The sequence below is a fragment of the Salmo salar genome, chromosome ssa11 (assembly GCF_905237065.1).
Source record: "Salmo salar chromosome ssa11, Ssal_v3.1, whole genome shotgun sequence".
Lineage (NCBI taxonomy): Eukaryota > Metazoa > Chordata > Actinopteri > Salmoniformes > Salmonidae > Salmo > Salmo salar.
The window spans coordinates 9628811-9648768 of NC_059452.1; the positions used below are offsets into that span (position 1 = coordinate 9628811).

At 45.1% G+C, this 19958-nt stretch overlaps 1 protein-coding gene across 14 annotated transcripts in view; it reads right to left on the reverse strand.

Annotated features, from left to right (window-relative positions):
• The window catches only part of dgkza (diacylglycerol kinase, zeta a), a 139750-nt gene that overhangs the window by 44782 nt on the left and 75010 nt on the right, over positions 1-19958 (reverse strand). For 6 of the 14 annotated variants that reach the window (XM_045689024.1, XM_014126414.2, XM_045689027.1 and 3 more), the window contains exons 2-12: positions 10543-11732; positions 9761-9869; positions 9465-9560; positions 8003-8080; positions 7654-7716; positions 6996-7052; positions 4285-4353; positions 4092-4163; positions 1712-1828; positions 1162-1233; positions 252-347 (exon numbers count right to left, since the gene is read on the reverse strand). In XM_045689024.1, the coding sequence (XP_045544980.1) occupies positions 252-347; positions 1162-1233; positions 1712-1828; positions 4092-4163; positions 4285-4353; positions 6996-7052; positions 7654-7716; positions 8003-8080; positions 9465-9560; positions 9761-9869; positions 10543-11732 (2019 nt within the window). Of the gene's footprint in view, positions 1-251; positions 348-1161; positions 1234-1711; positions 1829-4091; positions 4164-4284; positions 4354-6709; positions 6864-6995; positions 7053-7653; positions 7717-8002; positions 8081-9464; positions 9561-9760; positions 9870-10542; positions 11733-19958 lie in introns of those variants that run through there. The other 8 variants (XM_045689028.1, XM_045689030.1, XM_045689029.1 and 5 more) reach the window with 4 other exon arrangements.

Here is a 19958-nt window from a genome sequence, read left to right on the forward strand (position 1 = left end):
ATCATCATCATCATCATCATAATAATAAAGAAGTATTTGATTAACTGACTAGTCTATGATTGAGTGATCCAGACAAATGCGTGAGGTATGAGATGCCCTGAATGGACTGCTGAAAGACTCTTTTAAGACGCAGACAGTGTTTCATCTCACAGACGGCTTAGAGACCAGTCAGGATTACACCTGTGACTGGTGTTGGCCTCGGCCCACTGGGCCTGCACTGACAGCTCCAGGACCGACAGCACGGCTCTCACCTGATTTCCCCCACTCTTTGGGTTGACAAACACCAACAGCGGCCTCATGAGCTGAGAGGGAATGGGTCTAACTATGAAGGGCTTCCAGCGCGCCTCCTGCACAAAGAGGAAGGGAGAGGGCAGAGGAAATAAAGGGATGCATTTAGAGAGGTGAACGATGAGAGACTGATGTACAGTGTTTGTTTCCTAAGGGAAGAACACTAAGCTCTTACTGATGTTTTGTTATAAACTAATCGCGTCAGACTCGTGTAACATTATGCCAAATGAACTCACTAAAATAAAAAATGGCATAGAGCTGATGCTGCGTGGATACTTAATACTCTCTATGAGATATAGTAAGCCAAAGAGTATACAGTTGTCTAACACCGTGCACAGTTGAATTGATCAATACGGTCTCCATAACTGTGGTTTTGGGGTGATCTGGGGAGTTGGGGTGGGATGGTACCTGGGACTGGCTCCGTCTGAGGCGCTTTAGAGCACCTTGTCTTTGGAGGGCTGGCTAGCCAACGCAAGGCCAGACAAGAGAGAGAATTATTTCTGTACATGCACTTGTCATGTAAATGCATTAAAGCCATGGTATTGGACACTGGATGTCACCAGGAAGTATGTATTGACCAGCACATCCTATGTCCCTGGCTGGGTTGTGTCAGCAGGGATTTGATAAGGGCCAAGACTGTCTACGTCGATAATACCTTGTCATTAGTTTGACATTGCCCTTTTAGCTACCATTTCATAAGTATGTACTTCATGTATAATATTTAAATGTAAAACCAATTGAACAGTTCACAACAGATGCGGTATAATGGAAATGATACCCCTCAGGCTAATCAGCAAAGGACGTTTTAGTTACCTACGTCTCCTCACATTACAAACGGTAGGAAACGCCATTTGCAATGGATGATGAACTCACCTCTGCTCCCTTTTTGCTGGACTTGCGCTTAAACGAGGTCCGTTTTTTCTTTTTGCTCGACTTTAGTGAGGTCTGAAAGAATAACACGAAGATTAAATGTCACGTTGGTATTCCATTTATATAAGGAACAGCATTTGATCAACTGTAAATAATACACTGTAATTTATCAGAACTGTTGAATGCTCAAACTAACGGATGACTGCCACCCTCTGTTGGCTTCGCAGTGCAATGGCACCACAAAGTATTTGTGGAAGCATACCATTGCACGTTGTAAACTCACATGCTGGCAGTGAATATCTGAATACTTGGAAGTGTATTGTGTGACTGTGGGGGCGGTAGGTAGCGTAGCGGTTAGAGTGTTGGTTCAAAAAGGTCGCTGGTTCAAATACCCGAGCCGACAAGGTGAAAAATCTCTGTGACCTTGAGCAAGGCGCGTAACCTTAATTTGCTCTGTGGGCACCGTACTACTACGGCCGACACCGTAAAACAACATTTCACTGTACCTATCCAGTGTATGTGACAATATACATATACATTTTAAAAAATTTACCTGAGGTCTGCGAACCCGGAGAATCCAGGTAGGGGGTACGATGACAGAAGCATGAGCACCCAGGGAGCAGGACTCCTCGATCTGCTGCAGCATAAAGCAGGACACCTTGTTGTGATACTAGAGTAGGGAGAGGGACAGAGGAAAGGACGACACATCATTCATTTAAAACAATCAACACATACAGTCACACAAATGTCTCACATAAGCATAAAGCATACAGACATGCGTCATCATCATCCATAGTTTGACACACAGCAGCACTAAGACCAGCACAGAGGTAGGCATCAGACATCATTTTATCACTCTTTTGTTGCTGAGAAAAACCAAATGCAGATGTGATTTACATAGATTCCCTGAAAACAGTATATACAGTTGAAGTCGGAAGTTTACATGCACCTTAGCCAAATACATTTAAACTCATTTTTTTCAGAATTCCTAGTAAAAATTCACTGTCTTAGGTCAGTTACGATCACCACTTTATTTTAAGAACGTGAAATGTCAGAATAATAGAGGAGAGAATGATTTATTTCAGCTTTTATTTCTTTCATCACATTCCAGTGGGTCAGAAGTTTACATATACTCAATTAGTATTTGGTAGCATTGCCTTTAAATTGTTTAACTTGGGTCAAACGTTTCGGGTAGCCTTCCACAAGCTTCCCACAATAAGTTGGGTGAAATTTGGCCCATTCCACCTGACAGAGCTGGTGTAACTGAGGCAGGCTTGTAGGCCTCCTTGCTCGCACACGCTTTTTCAGTTCTGCCCACAAAGTTTCTACAGGATTGAGGTAAGGGCTTTGTGATGGCCACTCCAATACCTTGACTATGTTGTCCTTAAGCCATTTTGCCACAACTTTGCAAGTATACTTGGGTCATTGTCCATTTGGAAGACCCATTTGCGACCAAGGTTTAACTTCCTGACTAATGTCTTGAGATGTTTCTTCAATATATCCACATCAAATTTCCCTGCCTCATGATGCCATCTATTTTGAAGTGCACCAGTCCCTCCTGCAGCAAATCACCCCCACAACATGATGCTGCCACCCCCGTGCTTCACGGTGTTCTTCGGCTTGCAAGCCTCCCCCTTTTTCCTCCAAACAGAATGATGGTCATTATGGCCAAACAGTTCTATTTTTGTTTCATCAGACCAGAGGACATTTCTCCAAAAAAGTCGATCTTTGTCCCCATGTGCAGTTGCAAACCGTAGTCTGGCTTTTTTATGGTGGTTTTGGAGCAGTGGCTTCTTCCTTGCTGAGCGGCCTTTCAGGTTATCTCGATATAGGACTCGTTTTACTGTGGATATAGATACTTTTGTACCTGTTTCCTCCAGCATCTTCACAAGGTCCTTTGCTGTTGTTCTGGATTGATTTGAACTTTTCGCACCAATGTACATTCATCTCTAGGAGACAGAACGCGTCTCCTTCCTGAGCGGTATGGCGGCTGTGTGGTCCCATGGTGTTTATACTTGCGTACTATTGTTTGTACAGATGAGCGTGGTACCTTCAGGCATTTGGAAATTGTTCCCAAGGATGAAACAGACTTGTGGAGGTCTACAATTTCTTTAGATTTTCTCATGATGTCAAGCAAAGAGGCACTGAGTTTGAAGGTAGGCCTTGAAATACATCCACAGGTACACATCCAATTGACTCAAATGATGTCAATTCTCTTATCAGAAGCTTCTAAAGCCATGACATGATGTTCTGGAATTTCCCAAGCTGTTTAAAGGCACAGTCAACTTAGTGTATTTAAACTTCTGACCATCTGGAATTGTGATACAGTGAATTATAAGTGAAATAATCTGTCTGTAAACAATTGTTGGAAAAATGACTTGTGTCATGCACAAAGTAGATGTCCTAACCGACTTGCCAAAGCTATAGTTTGTTAACAAGAAATTTGTGGAGTGGTTGAAAAATGAGTTTTAATGACTCCAACCTAAGTGTATGTAAACTTCCGACTACAACTGTATATTAACAGTATTGCACTTTTCATGTAGCCTAATTTTGGCCAGCTAATATTAGTAGTAGTAGTAGATTTTAAAATCGGTTTCTCAGTTATAGACTGATTGTACAATAGACCAATTTACAATCATAACATCAATCATATATAATTATCAAATAGAGCCCCACAGTGGAGGTGTCATAATACCCATAAAACCTAGTGGTCAAACAGGGAAATGGTCCCATACATTTTTCCACCAGTAATTTTTCCCGTAGGGGATTTTAGAAAAACTTAAAATAAGGGCTGTGTTTCGTGTAGGCTTACCCTGGCGTGAAGTTTGGATAAACATGCAAATCTCTCTCAGAGACGGTGACATTTCTGCAGGATTATGTAACTGCAACAATACTGGTCAAATTAAGGTCCTACAATCAACCTTCCAACTTACTGCCTGTTTACACCATGAACAGCTGATGGCCACAATCTCTTTGCTATGAAAGGCAAACTTCTGCTGGAAACCCTGTAGAGAAGTCAATCAGATGTAAGAGGTAATGTACCCTCAAGAAGAACATGTTTCATCAGATCATTAATCCTGCAATATAGGACAGAAATGAATTAATTGATATTATAACCATGCTCACCTTCCCGCACTGGCGACACTTCCCATCCTGGCGCCTCCGGTGGACCCAATGGTGCCGCACTACGGTGGGCTGGAAAACCGACATTCATAAACACATTAAACAACTCACAATTTCGCAATTTTAAATACTGTGGTATTCCAATTTTTAGTACATGTAGACAATGGTGAGTGAGATCAAGGAAAGCTTGTGTTGAGTTTATCATTAGCAATGTCAGAGGTTTGGCCAGACACAGTGCAGATTAGTGTATAGGACTCCATTACAAACCCAGTTCTGTGGTAATAATGACTAAGTGTGGTATGCTAACAGAACAGGGCTTTGGGCAGCTGAACATAAATGGAAGAAAACTAAACTTCTAGAATACCTATCATCCTTCCACTCCCTCCTCTCCCTTTGTATCCACTGCTAAAGCCGCTTCCTATCACTCTAAATGTCAAGCTTCCACCTCCAAACCTGGGAAACTCTTCTCCACTTTCTCTTCCCTCCTTAATCCTCCACCTCTCTCCTCACTCTCTGTGGATGACTTTGCAAAAAGGTTTGACGACAGCCGTTCCTCTTTCACTCAGCCTACTGAGTCCACTGGTCCCACACACAGAACTACCATATGCCTTGATCTCCTTTTCCCGCTCTCTCCAGATGAAATCCTGCGACGAGTGAGGTCTGGCCGCCCGACAACATCCCCGCCTCCCTTCTCCAGATCATTTTTGGAGACATTCTCCCATTTTTCACTTTCCTCATCAACTCCCTGATCCCTGGCTGCGTCCCCTCTGACTTCAAGATGGCCAGAGTCGCTCCCCTCCTCAAGAAACCAAAATTCGACCCCTGACGTCAAAAACTACAGACAGGTGTCGCTTCATTTTTTCTTTCCAAAACACTTGAGCCTGCTGTCTCTGACCAACTCTCTCGTTATTTCTGTCAGAACTAACTTCTTTACCCTAACCAGTCAGGCTTCAAGGCAGCTCACTCAACTGAGACCGCTTTCCTCTGTGTCACAGAGGCTCTCCGCTCTGACTAAGCTGACTCTCTCTCCTCTGTTCTCCTCCTCTTAGATCTATCCACTGCCTTTGGCACCGTGAACCATCAGATCCTCCTCTCCACCCTCTTAGGGTTGGGCGTCTCAGGCTCTGCACCCTCCTGGATTGCATCCTATCTGGCAGGTCACTCCTACCAAGTGGCATGAAGAGGATCTGTGTCTGCACCACGTGATCTCACTACTGGTGTCCCCCAGGGCTCGGTTCTAGGCCCTCCTTTTTTCTCTTTACACAAAGTCACTCGGCGCCGTCATATCCTCACATGGTCTCTCCTATCATTGCTATGTGGATGACACTCAACTTCTCTTCTCCTTTCCCCATTCTGACACAAAGCTGGTGACACGCATCTCTGTGTGCCTGTCAGACTTCTCAGCTTGGATGTCGACCCACCACCTCAAGCTCAACCTTGACAAAATGGCTCTTCCTCCCTGGGAAGGCCTGTCCACTTCAAGACCTCTCCATCACGGTTGACAACTCCACGGTGTCCCCTTCCCAGAGTGCCAAGAACCTTGGAGTGACCCTGGACAACACCCTGTCGTTCTCTGAAAACATCAAAGCAGTGACTCACTCCTGCAGGTTTATGCTCTACAACATCCGTAGAGTACAACATTTCTTCACACAGGAAGCAGCACATGTCCTAATTGAGGCACTTGTCATCTCCCGTCTAGACTACTGGAACTCTGTTGGTTGGGCTCCCCGCATTGCTATCAAACTCCTGCAACTTTTCCAGAATGCTGCAGCCTGCCTGGTGTTCAACCTTCCTAAGTTCTCCCATGTCACCCTGCTCCTCCGCACACTCCACTGGCTTCCAGTCGAAGCTCGCATCAACTTCAAGACCCTGGTGCCTGCCTACGGACCAGCAAGGGGAACTGCACCTCTTTATCTTCAGACTATGTTCAAACCCTACATACCAACCTGAGCACTCCGTTCTGCCACCTCTGGTCTCTTGGCCCTACCACCACTACGGGAGGGCAGCACAGCCCAGTCAGAGGTATGGCACCTCCGACACCCCCCACCCCTCAAAAAACACACACACAAAAGAAAAAAAAGAAGAAAAAAAACACTTCTTGTCCCACCAGCACTGACTTTGCTGATGAATACTTTGTTGAGGGAAAATGTACTTGATACGACTGTGATATGTTGTCTCAAATAGCCATCTTAAGATGAATGTAGGTCGTTCTGGATAAGAGTGTCTGCAAAATTACTACCATTTTAAAATGCGTATGTATGATGAAGGGATTTTAACTTGGACACCCAAAGCTAGCTATGGAGGACTATAGGCCTTGGCGGTTACCCAGTCTTTAAAATCATTCAACTAGTCAGGCATTACTCTCCTACTGCACCCATAACTGTGGCTTTTGGTTAGGGTGATCTGGGGAGTTGGGGTGGGATGGTACCTGGGACTGGCTCAGGAAAGGGGTGGCCATGCAGTTAGCCATCCGCCTGAGGCACTTTAGAGCGCCTTGTCTTTGGAGGACTGGCTAAGGTCAAAGGTCAAGAGAGAAGGTCAAAAGGGCAAAAGGGAAGCAGGGACAGGAGGAGAGGGAGGGGCTACAGAGGAGACAGACACATAGAATGACAAGACAAAGGCAAAGGAAGATGAAAAATGTGTGAAAATAAAGTATGAGCATGAGTATCATGATCATGCTGATCAAATGGAAATAAAAATGTATCGGCACTTACCTCTCGTATATTCCTAGACCCCGATTCCCTGAATGACGGTTTACACCTAAAGTTTATCTACATGGTAGAGAAAACAAATTGTTTCAAACACTGACTTATTTCGTTTGTCGTTGTTTCCAATATGTTGTAAGACAAACCCCTGCACCAAAATAGAATGCTGAATCAGTCATCCAAAAAGGGCCAACAGGAGAGGTATAAGGTTAAAGTGAACATGCTGAAGTTCTTGTTCACCTAGAAGTAGTTACTGAAAAGGGAAACCTGTGGTGCATTATGTGTTACTATGTCAGTGACACAACCAGCTCTTCACCTTTACCTCCACCATAACAGCACCATAACGGCATCAGATCAAGTATAAACAATAGATATAAACTAACCCTCAGATTAGCAGAGTTATAGGAACAAGTTAAAGACATTTTGGAAAAAGGGAGATTCAGCAACTAAAAATCTCTAGGAATGAGCGACCGAATCTATTCGACTACCAATCAAAGCAGCCCAATTTGGAAAACCACTGATTATCCAGAGAACGGCCCAATCAGAGTGCAGCATTGGAGGGCGAGGTCAATGGGTCAGGTAGCGTAGTGAGATAGGGTTAGAGAAGGAGTATGGTCTAGCACTAGTTATATCCCATAGCAGCCTGAGAGAGGTCAGAGTGTCTCACTCCAAAGGTGGGGTCTTCGATAAGCAGGCTGTCGTCATAGGGCATAGTCTCGGTGTCGAATAACTAGAGAGGAGCAGGGTGGGTTAGGTTGGCATGGCTACCATTTCAATCTCATCTTACCTGATGCGAAGGAAACATTTTGTCTCCTTGACAGACAACATCTGAGAAGGCTGATATTACGGTATTTTTTGGGATTCAACATTTGCAACTGATTTTGTCTTGGTGTCAACTAATTTCCACAACTTTGGCGATAAGACATAATTTAACATTATCTGCAACCAGGTGTAATCACAGTTCAATGGATGAGAAGTTTGTGAAGCATTTGTTGGGAAAATAGCTTGAAACTTACCTTTTCTAGCTGTTCTATGCAGATTGTGTGAACCACTATCTTGCAGGCTGCACACTTTTTCCGGGCTACAGATTTTTGCTGTGGTGACAAAAGATGAGTGAGAGAAAATTATTTAATGACCCTTCTCGTAGTAATACATGAAAACTTCCTGAATTAAATTACTTTCTTTTAACGTGATAATTCAGGGTACAACCATAAACTTATATAGACCGCTCTAGTGCCCCAAAGCCTGTTTTAGCACGGGCAGTGCCATTGAAGACTTTCACCATTTTGAAGTAGTCAACTTGGTAGGATTTCCTATGGGTTACAGAAGATTCCCATAATTCCAACAAGGTCCTCAGGAGGGATCAGCCAATTAATTATACACCTGAGCAAACACTCCTTAACTGCAGGTGGCAGTAAATTACTAACCTTGGTTTTATACCTGTTCAGACAACACACTCCAGATGGCAATATCCACCCTTGACTACTTTAAAATGAAGAAAGCCCTCAATGGAGCTGCCCATGTTGTCACAGAAGCCATATGGCACAGATGCAAAGAAGGGCCCTCTATCTACCTCTATGGGTGCAACTCCCTCAAGATGGCAGCACTACTTCTTAGGTGAAGTGTGTTATGGTTGTGTGAACACCAGAGGGAGCCTCTACACAAGGGGTGCCAAACTCATTCCACGGAGGGTCGAGTGTCGACGGGTTTTCAAGCCTATTTTGTACTTGATTGATGAAATAAGGTCACTAATTAGTAAGGAACTCCCCTCACCTGGTTGTCTAGGTCTTAATTGAACAGAAAAACCAAAAAACAGCATACTCTATGGAATGAGATTGACACCCCTGGTATAGAGCATTAAAGAAAAATATTTTTCACACACTGTGGATGTAAGAACTAAATCTCATACAAATAATGCAATCGAAAAATATCTCCATCATCTGGAGGAAAAAAATAAAAACATTGGGCTCGTTTTTACAGGTTCTCTTCCTAGTTGCTCACTTTTTATAATCCCATCAGTTCTCCAAAAAATGAAGAGACAGTGTCTATGTTCATAACATGGCACCATTTCTCATACTATAATGCTGACAGTTGCAGAGAGCTATTGCGCTATACAATCTGCGTTCTCTAGAAGTGTACTGTATGATACCGGGTGGTATAAATCTGGACAGTAACATCCACTGACGAATGAAAAACAAATGTGACAAGGAGTTAATACTCCCCCTCTTGCTTTAGGAATTCACTACAAATACGTCTCCTCTAATCAGTTCATTCCTCTGGGCTCGTTCCTGTCACAGCATCTGTGGCTTTGTGATGTCAGGCAGGGCCAGGGGTAGCTGCGCGCACACACACACACACACACACACACACACACACACACACACACACACACACACACACACACACACACACACACACACACACACACACACACACACACACACACACACACACACACACACACACACACACACACACCAGTGTCTTGGCGAAGCAGTGCTGCTCTCCGACGTAACAGAAGTCCCCAGAGACATTGGTCTCAAACCAGATGTGCTCCCCATACAGGGCGTTCTCCTGGAGAAAGAGGAAGAGTCTATTAAATACACCCTTATTTTTTTATTTTTTACCCGGACAAATAGGAATCTCAGCTCATAGAATCCACTAAACAAACACTACCTCTGGGTAAACAAAGTACACTGCTCTGAAACTCATTAGGGGCATGTAGTCCATTATGGGGTAAAAAATCAATGAGCTGGGCCAGAGGCTGCACTTACGGTCCAGTCACAGCTGCTCCGGATCTCCCTGTCCGGGTCAAACTTGGCCAGGGCTGAGGCACTGGGCTGGGCAGACAGGTGCTGTAGACCCGATTTAGCGATGGCCTTCCTGAAAATGACACAGACGCAACACCTTTGAATGATTGCAATAGCATCATTGAGATGACAGGCCCAGTGGGATACCGCATCACAACCTAATGGTAAAACCCACCCTTCCACCCAATGGAAACAAAGTAGGCCCTGATCAAAGAGAGAGGTTCAGTACACATGATGAACAATGAATGGTACGTCTGACGTCATACAATATACAGCATTCGAAGTGTTGAGCCAATGTGCAGCCAGGTACAGAAGAGGTCTAGGTTTGGTATTTGACAGGTTTGTGTGACTGAGAGCCTGCATGAAAGGTGCTGTAGGAGTCACTAAACAAAACTCCTAGCTTACATGTCAGCAACACAAAAGGTCAGCAGAGTGTGGTGTAAAATATGAAAGATTTCCCAGTTTGCAGTTACATGCTGCAGCAGGCTTAGACACAAACACTTGCTTAACTGACATCAACACTTCAGACCAGGAAGTGATGGTATGGTTGGAAGGGCAGGAATGGCCAGTGACTCTGCATGCATTTCCCCCTGCTATTGTTCGGATAAAACAAATAGTGTGGTCATTTTCTGTGTATATTCTGACATCGAAGCCCCCCCCCACTTTCCTGACACACACACACACACACACACACACACACACACACAATTGCCTGTGACCCAGGCGAAGGTAGGGGGTCTACATACGAGACGAATCCACTCCAAGTCTCCAGGCGGGGGTCGTAGTAGATGCCCTGCAGGGGGCTGAGGGACTCCCTGCGGCCCCTGGGTTTCCAGCAAGCGGAACAGTTCCTATACAGGGAACGGGAGGAGTGGCGGGCCACTATAGAGCTCCTGCGGCTGGGTGCGGGGACTAGCCTGGCGCTGTTGGAGACGGTGGAAGGCCTCCGTAACTGGCTGGAGCGTCGGTAGCGCCCGTGCACACCGTAGGCCGCCCTGCTACGGTGCACCGCCTCTGCCGGCAGCAGGTGGGAGGAGTTACGGCGCAGGCAGCGTGGGGCGCGGATCAGGGGCCGGGACTGGATGCTCTCCATCGTCAAGGCTGCCATACTATGAGCCTGATTCCAGTCCTGCCATGGAGACGTCCTCTCTCCCTCTGGATATGATGATGATGATGATGATGCCTCAGTCCCCTCTTGTTCACTCCCGCTGCCCTCTGACCTGGTGCTACACTCTCTCTGACTGCAGCTGTCACCCTCGGACTCGGAGCAGCACGAGGAGGATGGGCAGCTCTCAGTGCCCTCTCCTGATGCCCCCTCCCCACCCTGCGCCCCTGGTGCTCTCTGCTGCTCCGCACTCATCTGGACCAGGCTGGCCAGCAGCATGGAAGGCCCCAGCAGTTGGGTGTCGATGGTGCGGAGCTTGGCGGCTTGCCGGCGGCGGACAGAGAAGCGGGGATTGACACAGACCATGGTGGTGCTGGAGCGACGCCTGGTGTAGTATCTGGTCTTCACTAGCTGCCCTCCTCCATAATAACAGTGGGGTAACCCCTGCACCTCGCTGGAGCGCCTGCGTTGTTGGTGAGCAGCGCAGGCCAAGCCCACACTGGAGCGCCTACGGCCCACATAACCTGACGGCAGGCCAACACTGGAGCGTCTTCGTTGGGATTGAGAAGTCGGCGACAAGCCTGCACTGGACCTTCTGCGTCCGACAGGACCTGTGAATGGCAGTCCCACACTAGAGCGTCTACGTTGGACCAGGCCAGCAGAGGGCAGTCCTACACTGGAGCGCCGGCGAGCCTTGCTTGTGGGCACTGCCACGCCAGGCCGTCTGTATTGGCATTGTTCCGCCCCTTTCAGTCTAAAGTGCCGGCGGAAAAAGGTGTCCATGACAACCCACCGCTTGTGGGTTCCCTTTTCAATGTCCCTCTGCAGTGGCTGTTGGTACGAAAAATCAGTCTGTCAGCAAAACCTTCAATACTGTACACAAGCCACTATTCAACTCTTACCGATAGGGATGCAGTACTGATCTTTTCACCCCGTGTGGAAAAGCTGAAGGTGAAATGTCTGAACTCATACACTGCTGCCAGAGAAGGTAAAGCACACATGAGACTAATCTGGGCCTAGATGCTCAAAGAGCAACGTCAATTGGCTGACTAGTGATACTGTCAGTAACTGAATCTGCTTACAAAAGGACATTAGTCAACACATCTAGAGCGATAACAGTTCCATTCTCCGGTACAAGCAACGTGACCAGCCGCCCCGGTTCAATAACTCACCACCTGTAACGCTATACCTCGGTAGTGTTCTGTCTGGTGAAAGTAGAGCCGAGTCCAGGTCACCTATCACATGATAGCCATTGTGACGCCACTACAGCACAAAGCAAGAGGATATATTTAGCAACTGCCTCTAAAATTCTGTTCAATCACCTCATCAGATACGCCACTTGACAGAACCAAAGAATGCATCGTTATCCAGTGACCTCAACTCCATTCAATGCATTTCCCTCTGCCAACAATGAAAGGGAATGGTGGATATCAACTTCATAAAAGGAAGTCATTGTTCTGATCATCTTTACTTAGATATCCCAATCTGAATTGTGAATTCATAAACCACCGTCTACACAGTTGTGATGTAGAGAAGTGGGGCAGGGCTCAGGCAACCTCCACAGCTGTTGTATTACTGATCTAAGACCATTATTATCACCCAGAGCCTCCTTCTCTGATTACATACAAATAGATACAGATACCCTTCACAGGAAGTGCCATATGTAAAAGTATGTGAAGTGCTCAGCAGCGTTAGCCTGTCAATGCTTTGATTCAAGCTGAAGACAAGCAAAAAACTTCAGGGACCCAGCGTCTTCTTACATCCTGTGGCAGGCAGCTAATGCGAACAACAAATGAAGAAGATAGGTGTTTATGACCGATAGATTCGAGGCCCCTGTTAATGAAGTGTTGAGGATGAACCATTAAAGTGTGTCATATGTATAGTGCATGGAAAGGCTTATTTTCCTTTGAACTATTATACATGTCATGGATACTCTCATGTCGCTCTACCTCTCTTAACAAAACAAAAAAAAAAACGTACACACACACAAAGCAACACTCCTCATTTCAATCTGAATGGATTCCTCGAACCTGCCAAAGGAGCCTTTGATCCTTCTCATCTCTTATTCAATTCATTAGACATTCAGAAATTAAAGTAATAACAGAAATGGCCAAGAGGGTAGTGTGGGTGGGGTGAGGTGGGATGTGGAGGGGAGAGAAGCACGACCAAGGCTGGGGATAAAAAAGGGCCAAGCTGAGTAGAGACTGTTTCCGCCACACAAGCATCATTAATCCATCTGTAATGCAGCATGAAGAGAGAGATGAGAGAAGGCCTAGTGAGAAAATGATTAACGGCAGTCGCAGATGATTCAAAGATTTGCTTTAACCGCAGGGATTCATCCACAGGTCTTACAGCTGCAGTACGTAAAGAAGACATTCAAAATGTCGTATACAGTCAATTATTGGTAACTCATAGTAGGGTTTTTACACATACATCTACAGTGCCTTCAGAAAGTATTCAGACCCCTTGACTTTATCCACGTTGTTAGGTTACAGCCTTATTCCAAAATGTATTCCATTGTTTTTTCCCCCTCAATCTGCATACAATACCCCATAATGACAACGCAAAAACTGATTTTTAGAAATGTTTTCTAATTTATAAAAAAAAATACATATCACATTTACATAAGTATTCAGACCCTTTACTCAATACTTTGTTGAAGCACCTTTGGCAGCGATTACAGCCTCGAGTCTTCTTGGATATGACGCTACAAGCTTGGCACACCTGTATTTGGGGAGTTTCTCCCATTCTTCTCTGCAGATCCTCTCAGGCTCTGTCAGGTTGGATTGGGCGCGTCGCTGCACAGCTATTTTCAGGTCTCTCCAGAGATGTTCGATCGGGTTCAAGTCCGGGCTCTGGCTGGGCCACTCAAGTACATTCAGAGACTTGTCCCGAAGCCACTCCTGCGTTGTCTTGGCTGAGTGCTTAGGGTCGTTGTCCTGTTGGAAGGTGAACCTTCGCCCCAGTCTGAGGTCCTGAGCTCTCTGGAGCAGGTTTTTCATCAAGGATCTCTTTATACTTTGCTCCGTTCATCTTTGCCTCGATCCTGACTAGTCTCCCAGTCCCTGCAGCTGAAAAATATTCCTACAGCATGATGCTGCCACCACCATGCATCACCGTAGGGATGGTGCAAGGTTTCCTCCAGATGAGATGTTTGCTCTGACAGGCACTGTCAATTATTGAACCTTATATTAGGCAGGTGTGAGCCTTTCCAAATCATGTCCAATCAATTGAATTTACCACAGGTGGACTCCAATCAAGTTGTAGAAACATCTCAAGGATGATCAATGGAAACAGAATGCCACTGAGCTCAATTTCGAGTCTCATAGCAAAGGGTCTGAATACTTATGTAAATAAGGTATTTCTGTTTTATTTCTTTTTTTATACATTTGCAACATTTCAAAAAAACTGTTTGGAACAGGTTTGGAACACACGTTCTGATTGGTTTATTAACTAATTTACTGCCTGGTATGTCACCAGACAGGCCAAAACTCCATCCCATCAAAACATTTCAGGCAGTCTTTTCAAACAGCTTACACTAAAAGGGCATTATCATCATGTTCAGTATTATTCCAACCTCATAGTGTGGAAATACTGTATATATGAAACATAGGAAACCACATTTGACTGGACTGGGCCTTTAAACAAATATGTTGGAAGTACATACTGAAAAATCTTTCGGGCATCCGGCACACGAGGGGCGCTCAGGGTTTCTGGCTCTAATATGAACCATCTCTTCAGTGTGTATTCCCAGTCTGGGTTTCCCACCCCCACACCCACCCCTGGAGCATTCTGGGAATCAGGGTCAAAGGTCATCTGGTTGAGGCCTCAAGCATACGTGGCTGTATTCACGTACAGTAGCGTTTAAATCATTGATCAGGGAAAACGCGACAGTCTTTCAAAACAGAACCACAGACACGGTCATTGCCACGTTTTGACTTCCCAGCTCCAGAATCTATGATAAATATCATCAAAGTCCTGTACAGTTCTTGAATGGTTTTTATCTAGAAACAGTGACATATATTTACTATTATGCCAAGGTAGTCACAATATACTGTACGGTAGCCAACAGATACATTTAGCAAACCCCTGAGGTGGCTATGATTAAACTTCTAGGGCAGTGTCACTGTATCGACTCCATGGCTAAGATAAGGTCTAAACACAACACAAGCGCTCAAGTCCTTCAGATTGATCATTTCCTTTCCCCCTCTTGCTCCGCACACCAACTCTATGAAGATATAAATACTAACTGCTTGATTGACAGATAGATAACAGGGTTACGGAAAGAGATTGTTTTGGTAACCTATTAGCTCAACACATTACATTTGTTTTAGCTTCTCTAGGCCTACATCCTCTCAAATATGTGCATTTAGCGTTATGCATGTGCGTCACAGTGAGTGCACGCTGTGCAATAGAATTTCTTAAAAGCATTGGGTATTCTATGGCACAACACTGTCACGATGGCCAGTCTCGTGGACTCCCAAACAAATAAATTTGAAATACAATGCGTCCGGGGGAATAAAAAAATAAAATAAAAAAAATAAAAACACACACAGTACCACACACACACACACACACACACACACACACACACACACACACACACACACACACACACACGTAACAAAAATACATAAATACAGATAGGCTTATACACACAGTCCTGGTTTGCATTATGCACTCCATCCCTGGTAGATGAATTAGGCACCTGCTCTTCCCATTGCCTGATATGGATCGGGATATGCCTACCTGCACAGCCAGGCACGGCTCCAACACCGTCATTATATTTGCCGATGACAACAGTGGTAGGCCCGATCACCAACAATGACGAGACGGCCTATAGGGAGGAGGTCAGAGACCTTGCCATGTGGTGCCAGGGCAACAACCTCTCCCTCAACGGGATCGAGACAAAGGAGATGATTGTGGACTACAGGAAAAAGAGGACCGAGCACGCCCCCATTCTCATCGACGGGGCTGCAGTGGAGCAGGTTGAGAGCTTCAAGTTGCTTGGCGTCCACATCACCAACAAACTAACATGGTCCAAACATACCAAGACAGTCGTGAAGAGGACACGACAAAACCGATTCCCCCTCAGGAGACTGAAAAGATTTGTCATGGGTCCTCAGATCCTCAAAAGGTTCTACAGCTGCACCATCGAGAGCATCCTGACTTGTCGCATCACTGCCTGGAATGGCAACTGCTCTGCCTCCGACCGCAAGGCACTACAGAGGGTAGCGCGAACGGCCCAGTACATCACTGGGGCCAAGCTTCCTGCCATCCAGGACCTCTATACCAGGCGATGTCAGAGGAAGACCCTAAAAATTGTCAAAGACTCCAGCCAAACTAGTCATAGACCGTTCTCTCTGCTACCGCACAGCAAACGGTACCGGAGTGCCAAGTCTAGGTCCAAGAGGCTTCTAAACAGATTCTACCCCCAAGCCATAAGACTCCTGAACATCTAGTCAAATGGCTACCCAGACTATTTACATTGTAACCGGTGCCCCCGCACATTGACTCTGTACCGGCAGAGTCAATGTTTTTTTTTGAAACTGCACTTTTGGTTAAGGGCTCGTAAGTAAGCATTTCACTGTAAGGTCTACACCTGTTGTATTCGGCTCATGTGACAAACAATTTGACTAACAGAGTGTAGACTGACCCAGCATCAGTTGTTACAAAACCGCTACAGTACCTCTACTCCCTCTAAAACCTAGCAAGTAAAATGGAGGAATGCAGCAAAAGATTAAAGGTATTGTGAATAATACAGAACTGTATGTGACTGGGACAGGTAGTATAACAGCTGGGGTCTGGAGGGCATTTATCGCTGAAGTATACATACTGTACTCTAGTGGAGTCAGTGTTTGAAGCTGTTATTATGCTAACGCCATACTGGATTGTGCAGGCAAAATATAAACCCAAATGAAACCACAGAGCATTACCACATGCGCGTACATCCTTAGAAAAGTACTTGTGCTGTGGCTCTTACAGTGTGGTATTGTTGGCTCTTTGTATGGCGCTTTGAATAGAATGCAAAAGTGCCAGGGATATTTAAATATATATTTACATTTTATATTCATAGTATATATTTAGACTTTAGGTTTATTTTTTTTCCCATTGGTCCTTTTTTGGAATTCATCTTCAATGCAGCAGTGTTTATGTCGCTGTACTAGAGGTGTCCCTACAGACCCTGGTTCGATCACGTGCTGTATCACAACCGGCCGTAATCGGGAGTCCCATAGGGCGGCGCACAATTGGCCCAGTGTCGTCCTGGTTAGGGTTTGCATAGTTAAATAAAGGTTAAATAAATAAAATAAAAAATATACTTCAACTAAACATTCAATGAGACAAAGTGACAAGAGGGGTGAAAAACACCATCCAAAGTGCTGATTTAGATTTAAACAAATACCACAGACAGTGGTATTAACACTGGACACTTAACCTGGATAGCGTGCACAACATCAGTCTACCTTAACAGCAACACTGCTGGGACAACATGGGGAACCAGAATCAGATGAGGGTGGAGGAACTGGGGATCTACTCTACTCTGTGGAAGATTAGTGAGTAGCTAGATACACTATATACACAAATGTATGTGGACACGCCTTCAAATTAGCGGATTTGTCCATTTCGGCCACACCCATTGCTGATAGGTGTATAAAATCGAGCACACAGCCATGCAATCCCCATAGACAAACATTAGTAGTAAAACGGCCTTACTGAAGAGCTCAGTGACTTTCAACCTGGCACCGTCATAGGATGCCACCTTTCCAACAAGTCAGTTCATCAAATTTTTGCCCTGTTAGAGCTGCCCCGGACAACTGCAAGTGCTATTATTGTGAAGTGGAAACGTCTAGGAGCAACAACGGCTCAGTCGTGAAGTGGTAGGCCACACAAGCTCACAGAACGGGACTGCCGAGTGCTGAACCGCATAAAGATTGTTGCAACCGAGGACAGACTCTCACTACCAAGTTCCAAACTGCCTCTGATAGCAACGTCAGCACAAGAACTGTTTGTCTGGAGCTTCATGAAATGGGTTTCCATGGCCAAGCTGCCGCACACAAGCCTAAGATCACCATGCACAATGCCAAGCGTAGATTGGAGTGGTGTAAAGCTCACCGTCATTGGACTCCGTAGCAGTGGAAACGCGTTCTTTGGAGTGATGAATCACACTTCACCATCTGGCAGTTTAACTGACAAATCTGGGTTTGGCAGATGTCAGGAGAACACTACCTGCCCGAATGCATAGACTGTAAACTGTAAATTTTGGTGGAGGAGGAATAATTGTCTGAGGCTGTTTTTCATGGTTCAGGCTAGGCCCCTTAGTTCCAATGAAGGCTACAGCATATATGATACTGTGTTTCTAACTTTGTGGCAAAAGTTTGGAGAAGTCCCTTTCCTGTTTCAGCATGACAACGCCCCTGTGCACAAAGTGAGGTCAATACAGAAATGGTTTGTCGAGATTGGTGTGGAAGAACTTGATTGGCCTGCACAGAGCCCTGACCTCAACCCCACGAACACCTTTGAGATTAATTGGAATGCCGACTGTGAGCCAGACGTAAATCGCCCAACATCTGTGCCCGATGTCAGTAATGCTTGTGGCTGAATGGAAGCATGTCCCAGCAGCAAAGCCTTCCCAGAAGAGTGAAGACCGTTATAGCAGCAAAGGGGGGGACCAACTCCACATTAATGCCCATGATTTTGGAATTACATGTTCGACGATCACGTAGTGCACAGTTGAAGTCAGAAGTTTACATACATTTAATCTGTTTCACACAACTCCTGACATTTAATCCTAGTAAAAATTCCTTGTCTTTGGTCAGTTAGGATCACCCCTTTATTATAAGAATGTGACATGTCAGAATGATTTATTAGAGAGAATCACATTCCCAGTGGGTCAGAAGTTTACACTCAATTAGTATTTGGTAGCATTGCCTTTAAATTGTTTAACTTGGATCAATGGTTCGGGTAGCCTTCCACAAGTTTCCCACAATAAGTTAGAATTTTGGCCCATTCCTCCTGACAGAGCTGGTGTAATTGAGTCAGGTTTGTAGGCCTCCTTGCACGCACATGCCTTTTCAGTTCTGCCCACAACTTTTCTATAGGGTTGAGGTCAGGGCTTTGTGATGGACACTCCAATACATTGACTTTGTTGTCCTTAAGCCATTTTGCCACAACTTTGGAAGTATGCTTGGGGTCATTGTCCATTTGGAAGACCCATTTGCGAGCAAGCTTTAACTTCCTGACTGATGTCTTGAGATGTTGCTTCAATATATCCACATATTTTCCCATCCTCATGATGCCATCTATTTTGTGAAATGCACTAGTCCCTCCTGCAGCAAAGCACCACCAAAACATGATGCTGCCACCCCCATGCTTCACGGTTGGGATGGTGTTCTTCGGCTTGCAAGTGATTTGCACTTTTCGCACCAAAGTACGTTCATCTCTAGAAGACAGAATACATCTCCTTCCAGTATGATGGCTGCGTGGTCCCATGGTGTTTATACTTGCATACTATTGTTTGTACAGATGAACGTGGTACCGTCAGGCGTTTGAAAATTGCTCCCAAGGATAAACCAGACTTGTGGAGGTCTACAATTTTTTTTCCTGAGGTCTTGGCTGATTTCTTTTGATTTCCCCATGATGTAAAGAGGCACTGAGTTTGAAGGTAAGCCTTGAAATATGTCCACAGGTACATTTCCAATAGGCTAATTGACATAATTTGAGTCAATCAGAAGCTTCTAAAGCCATGACACCATTTTCTGGAATTTTCCGAGGTGTTTAATGGCACAGTCAACTTAGTGTATTGGAAACTTCTGACCCACTGGAATTGTGATACAGTGAATTAGAAGTGAGATAATCTGTCTGTAAACAATTGTTGGAAAAATTACACAAATTGCACAAAGTGGATGTCCTAACAGACTTGCCAAAACTATAGTTTGTCAACAAGAAATGTGTGGAGTGGTTGAAAAACGGGTTTTAATGACTCCAACCTAAGTGTATGTAAACTTCCGACTTCAACTGAATGTGACGTGGGACAGGAAGAGTACTGGGCTATTTATA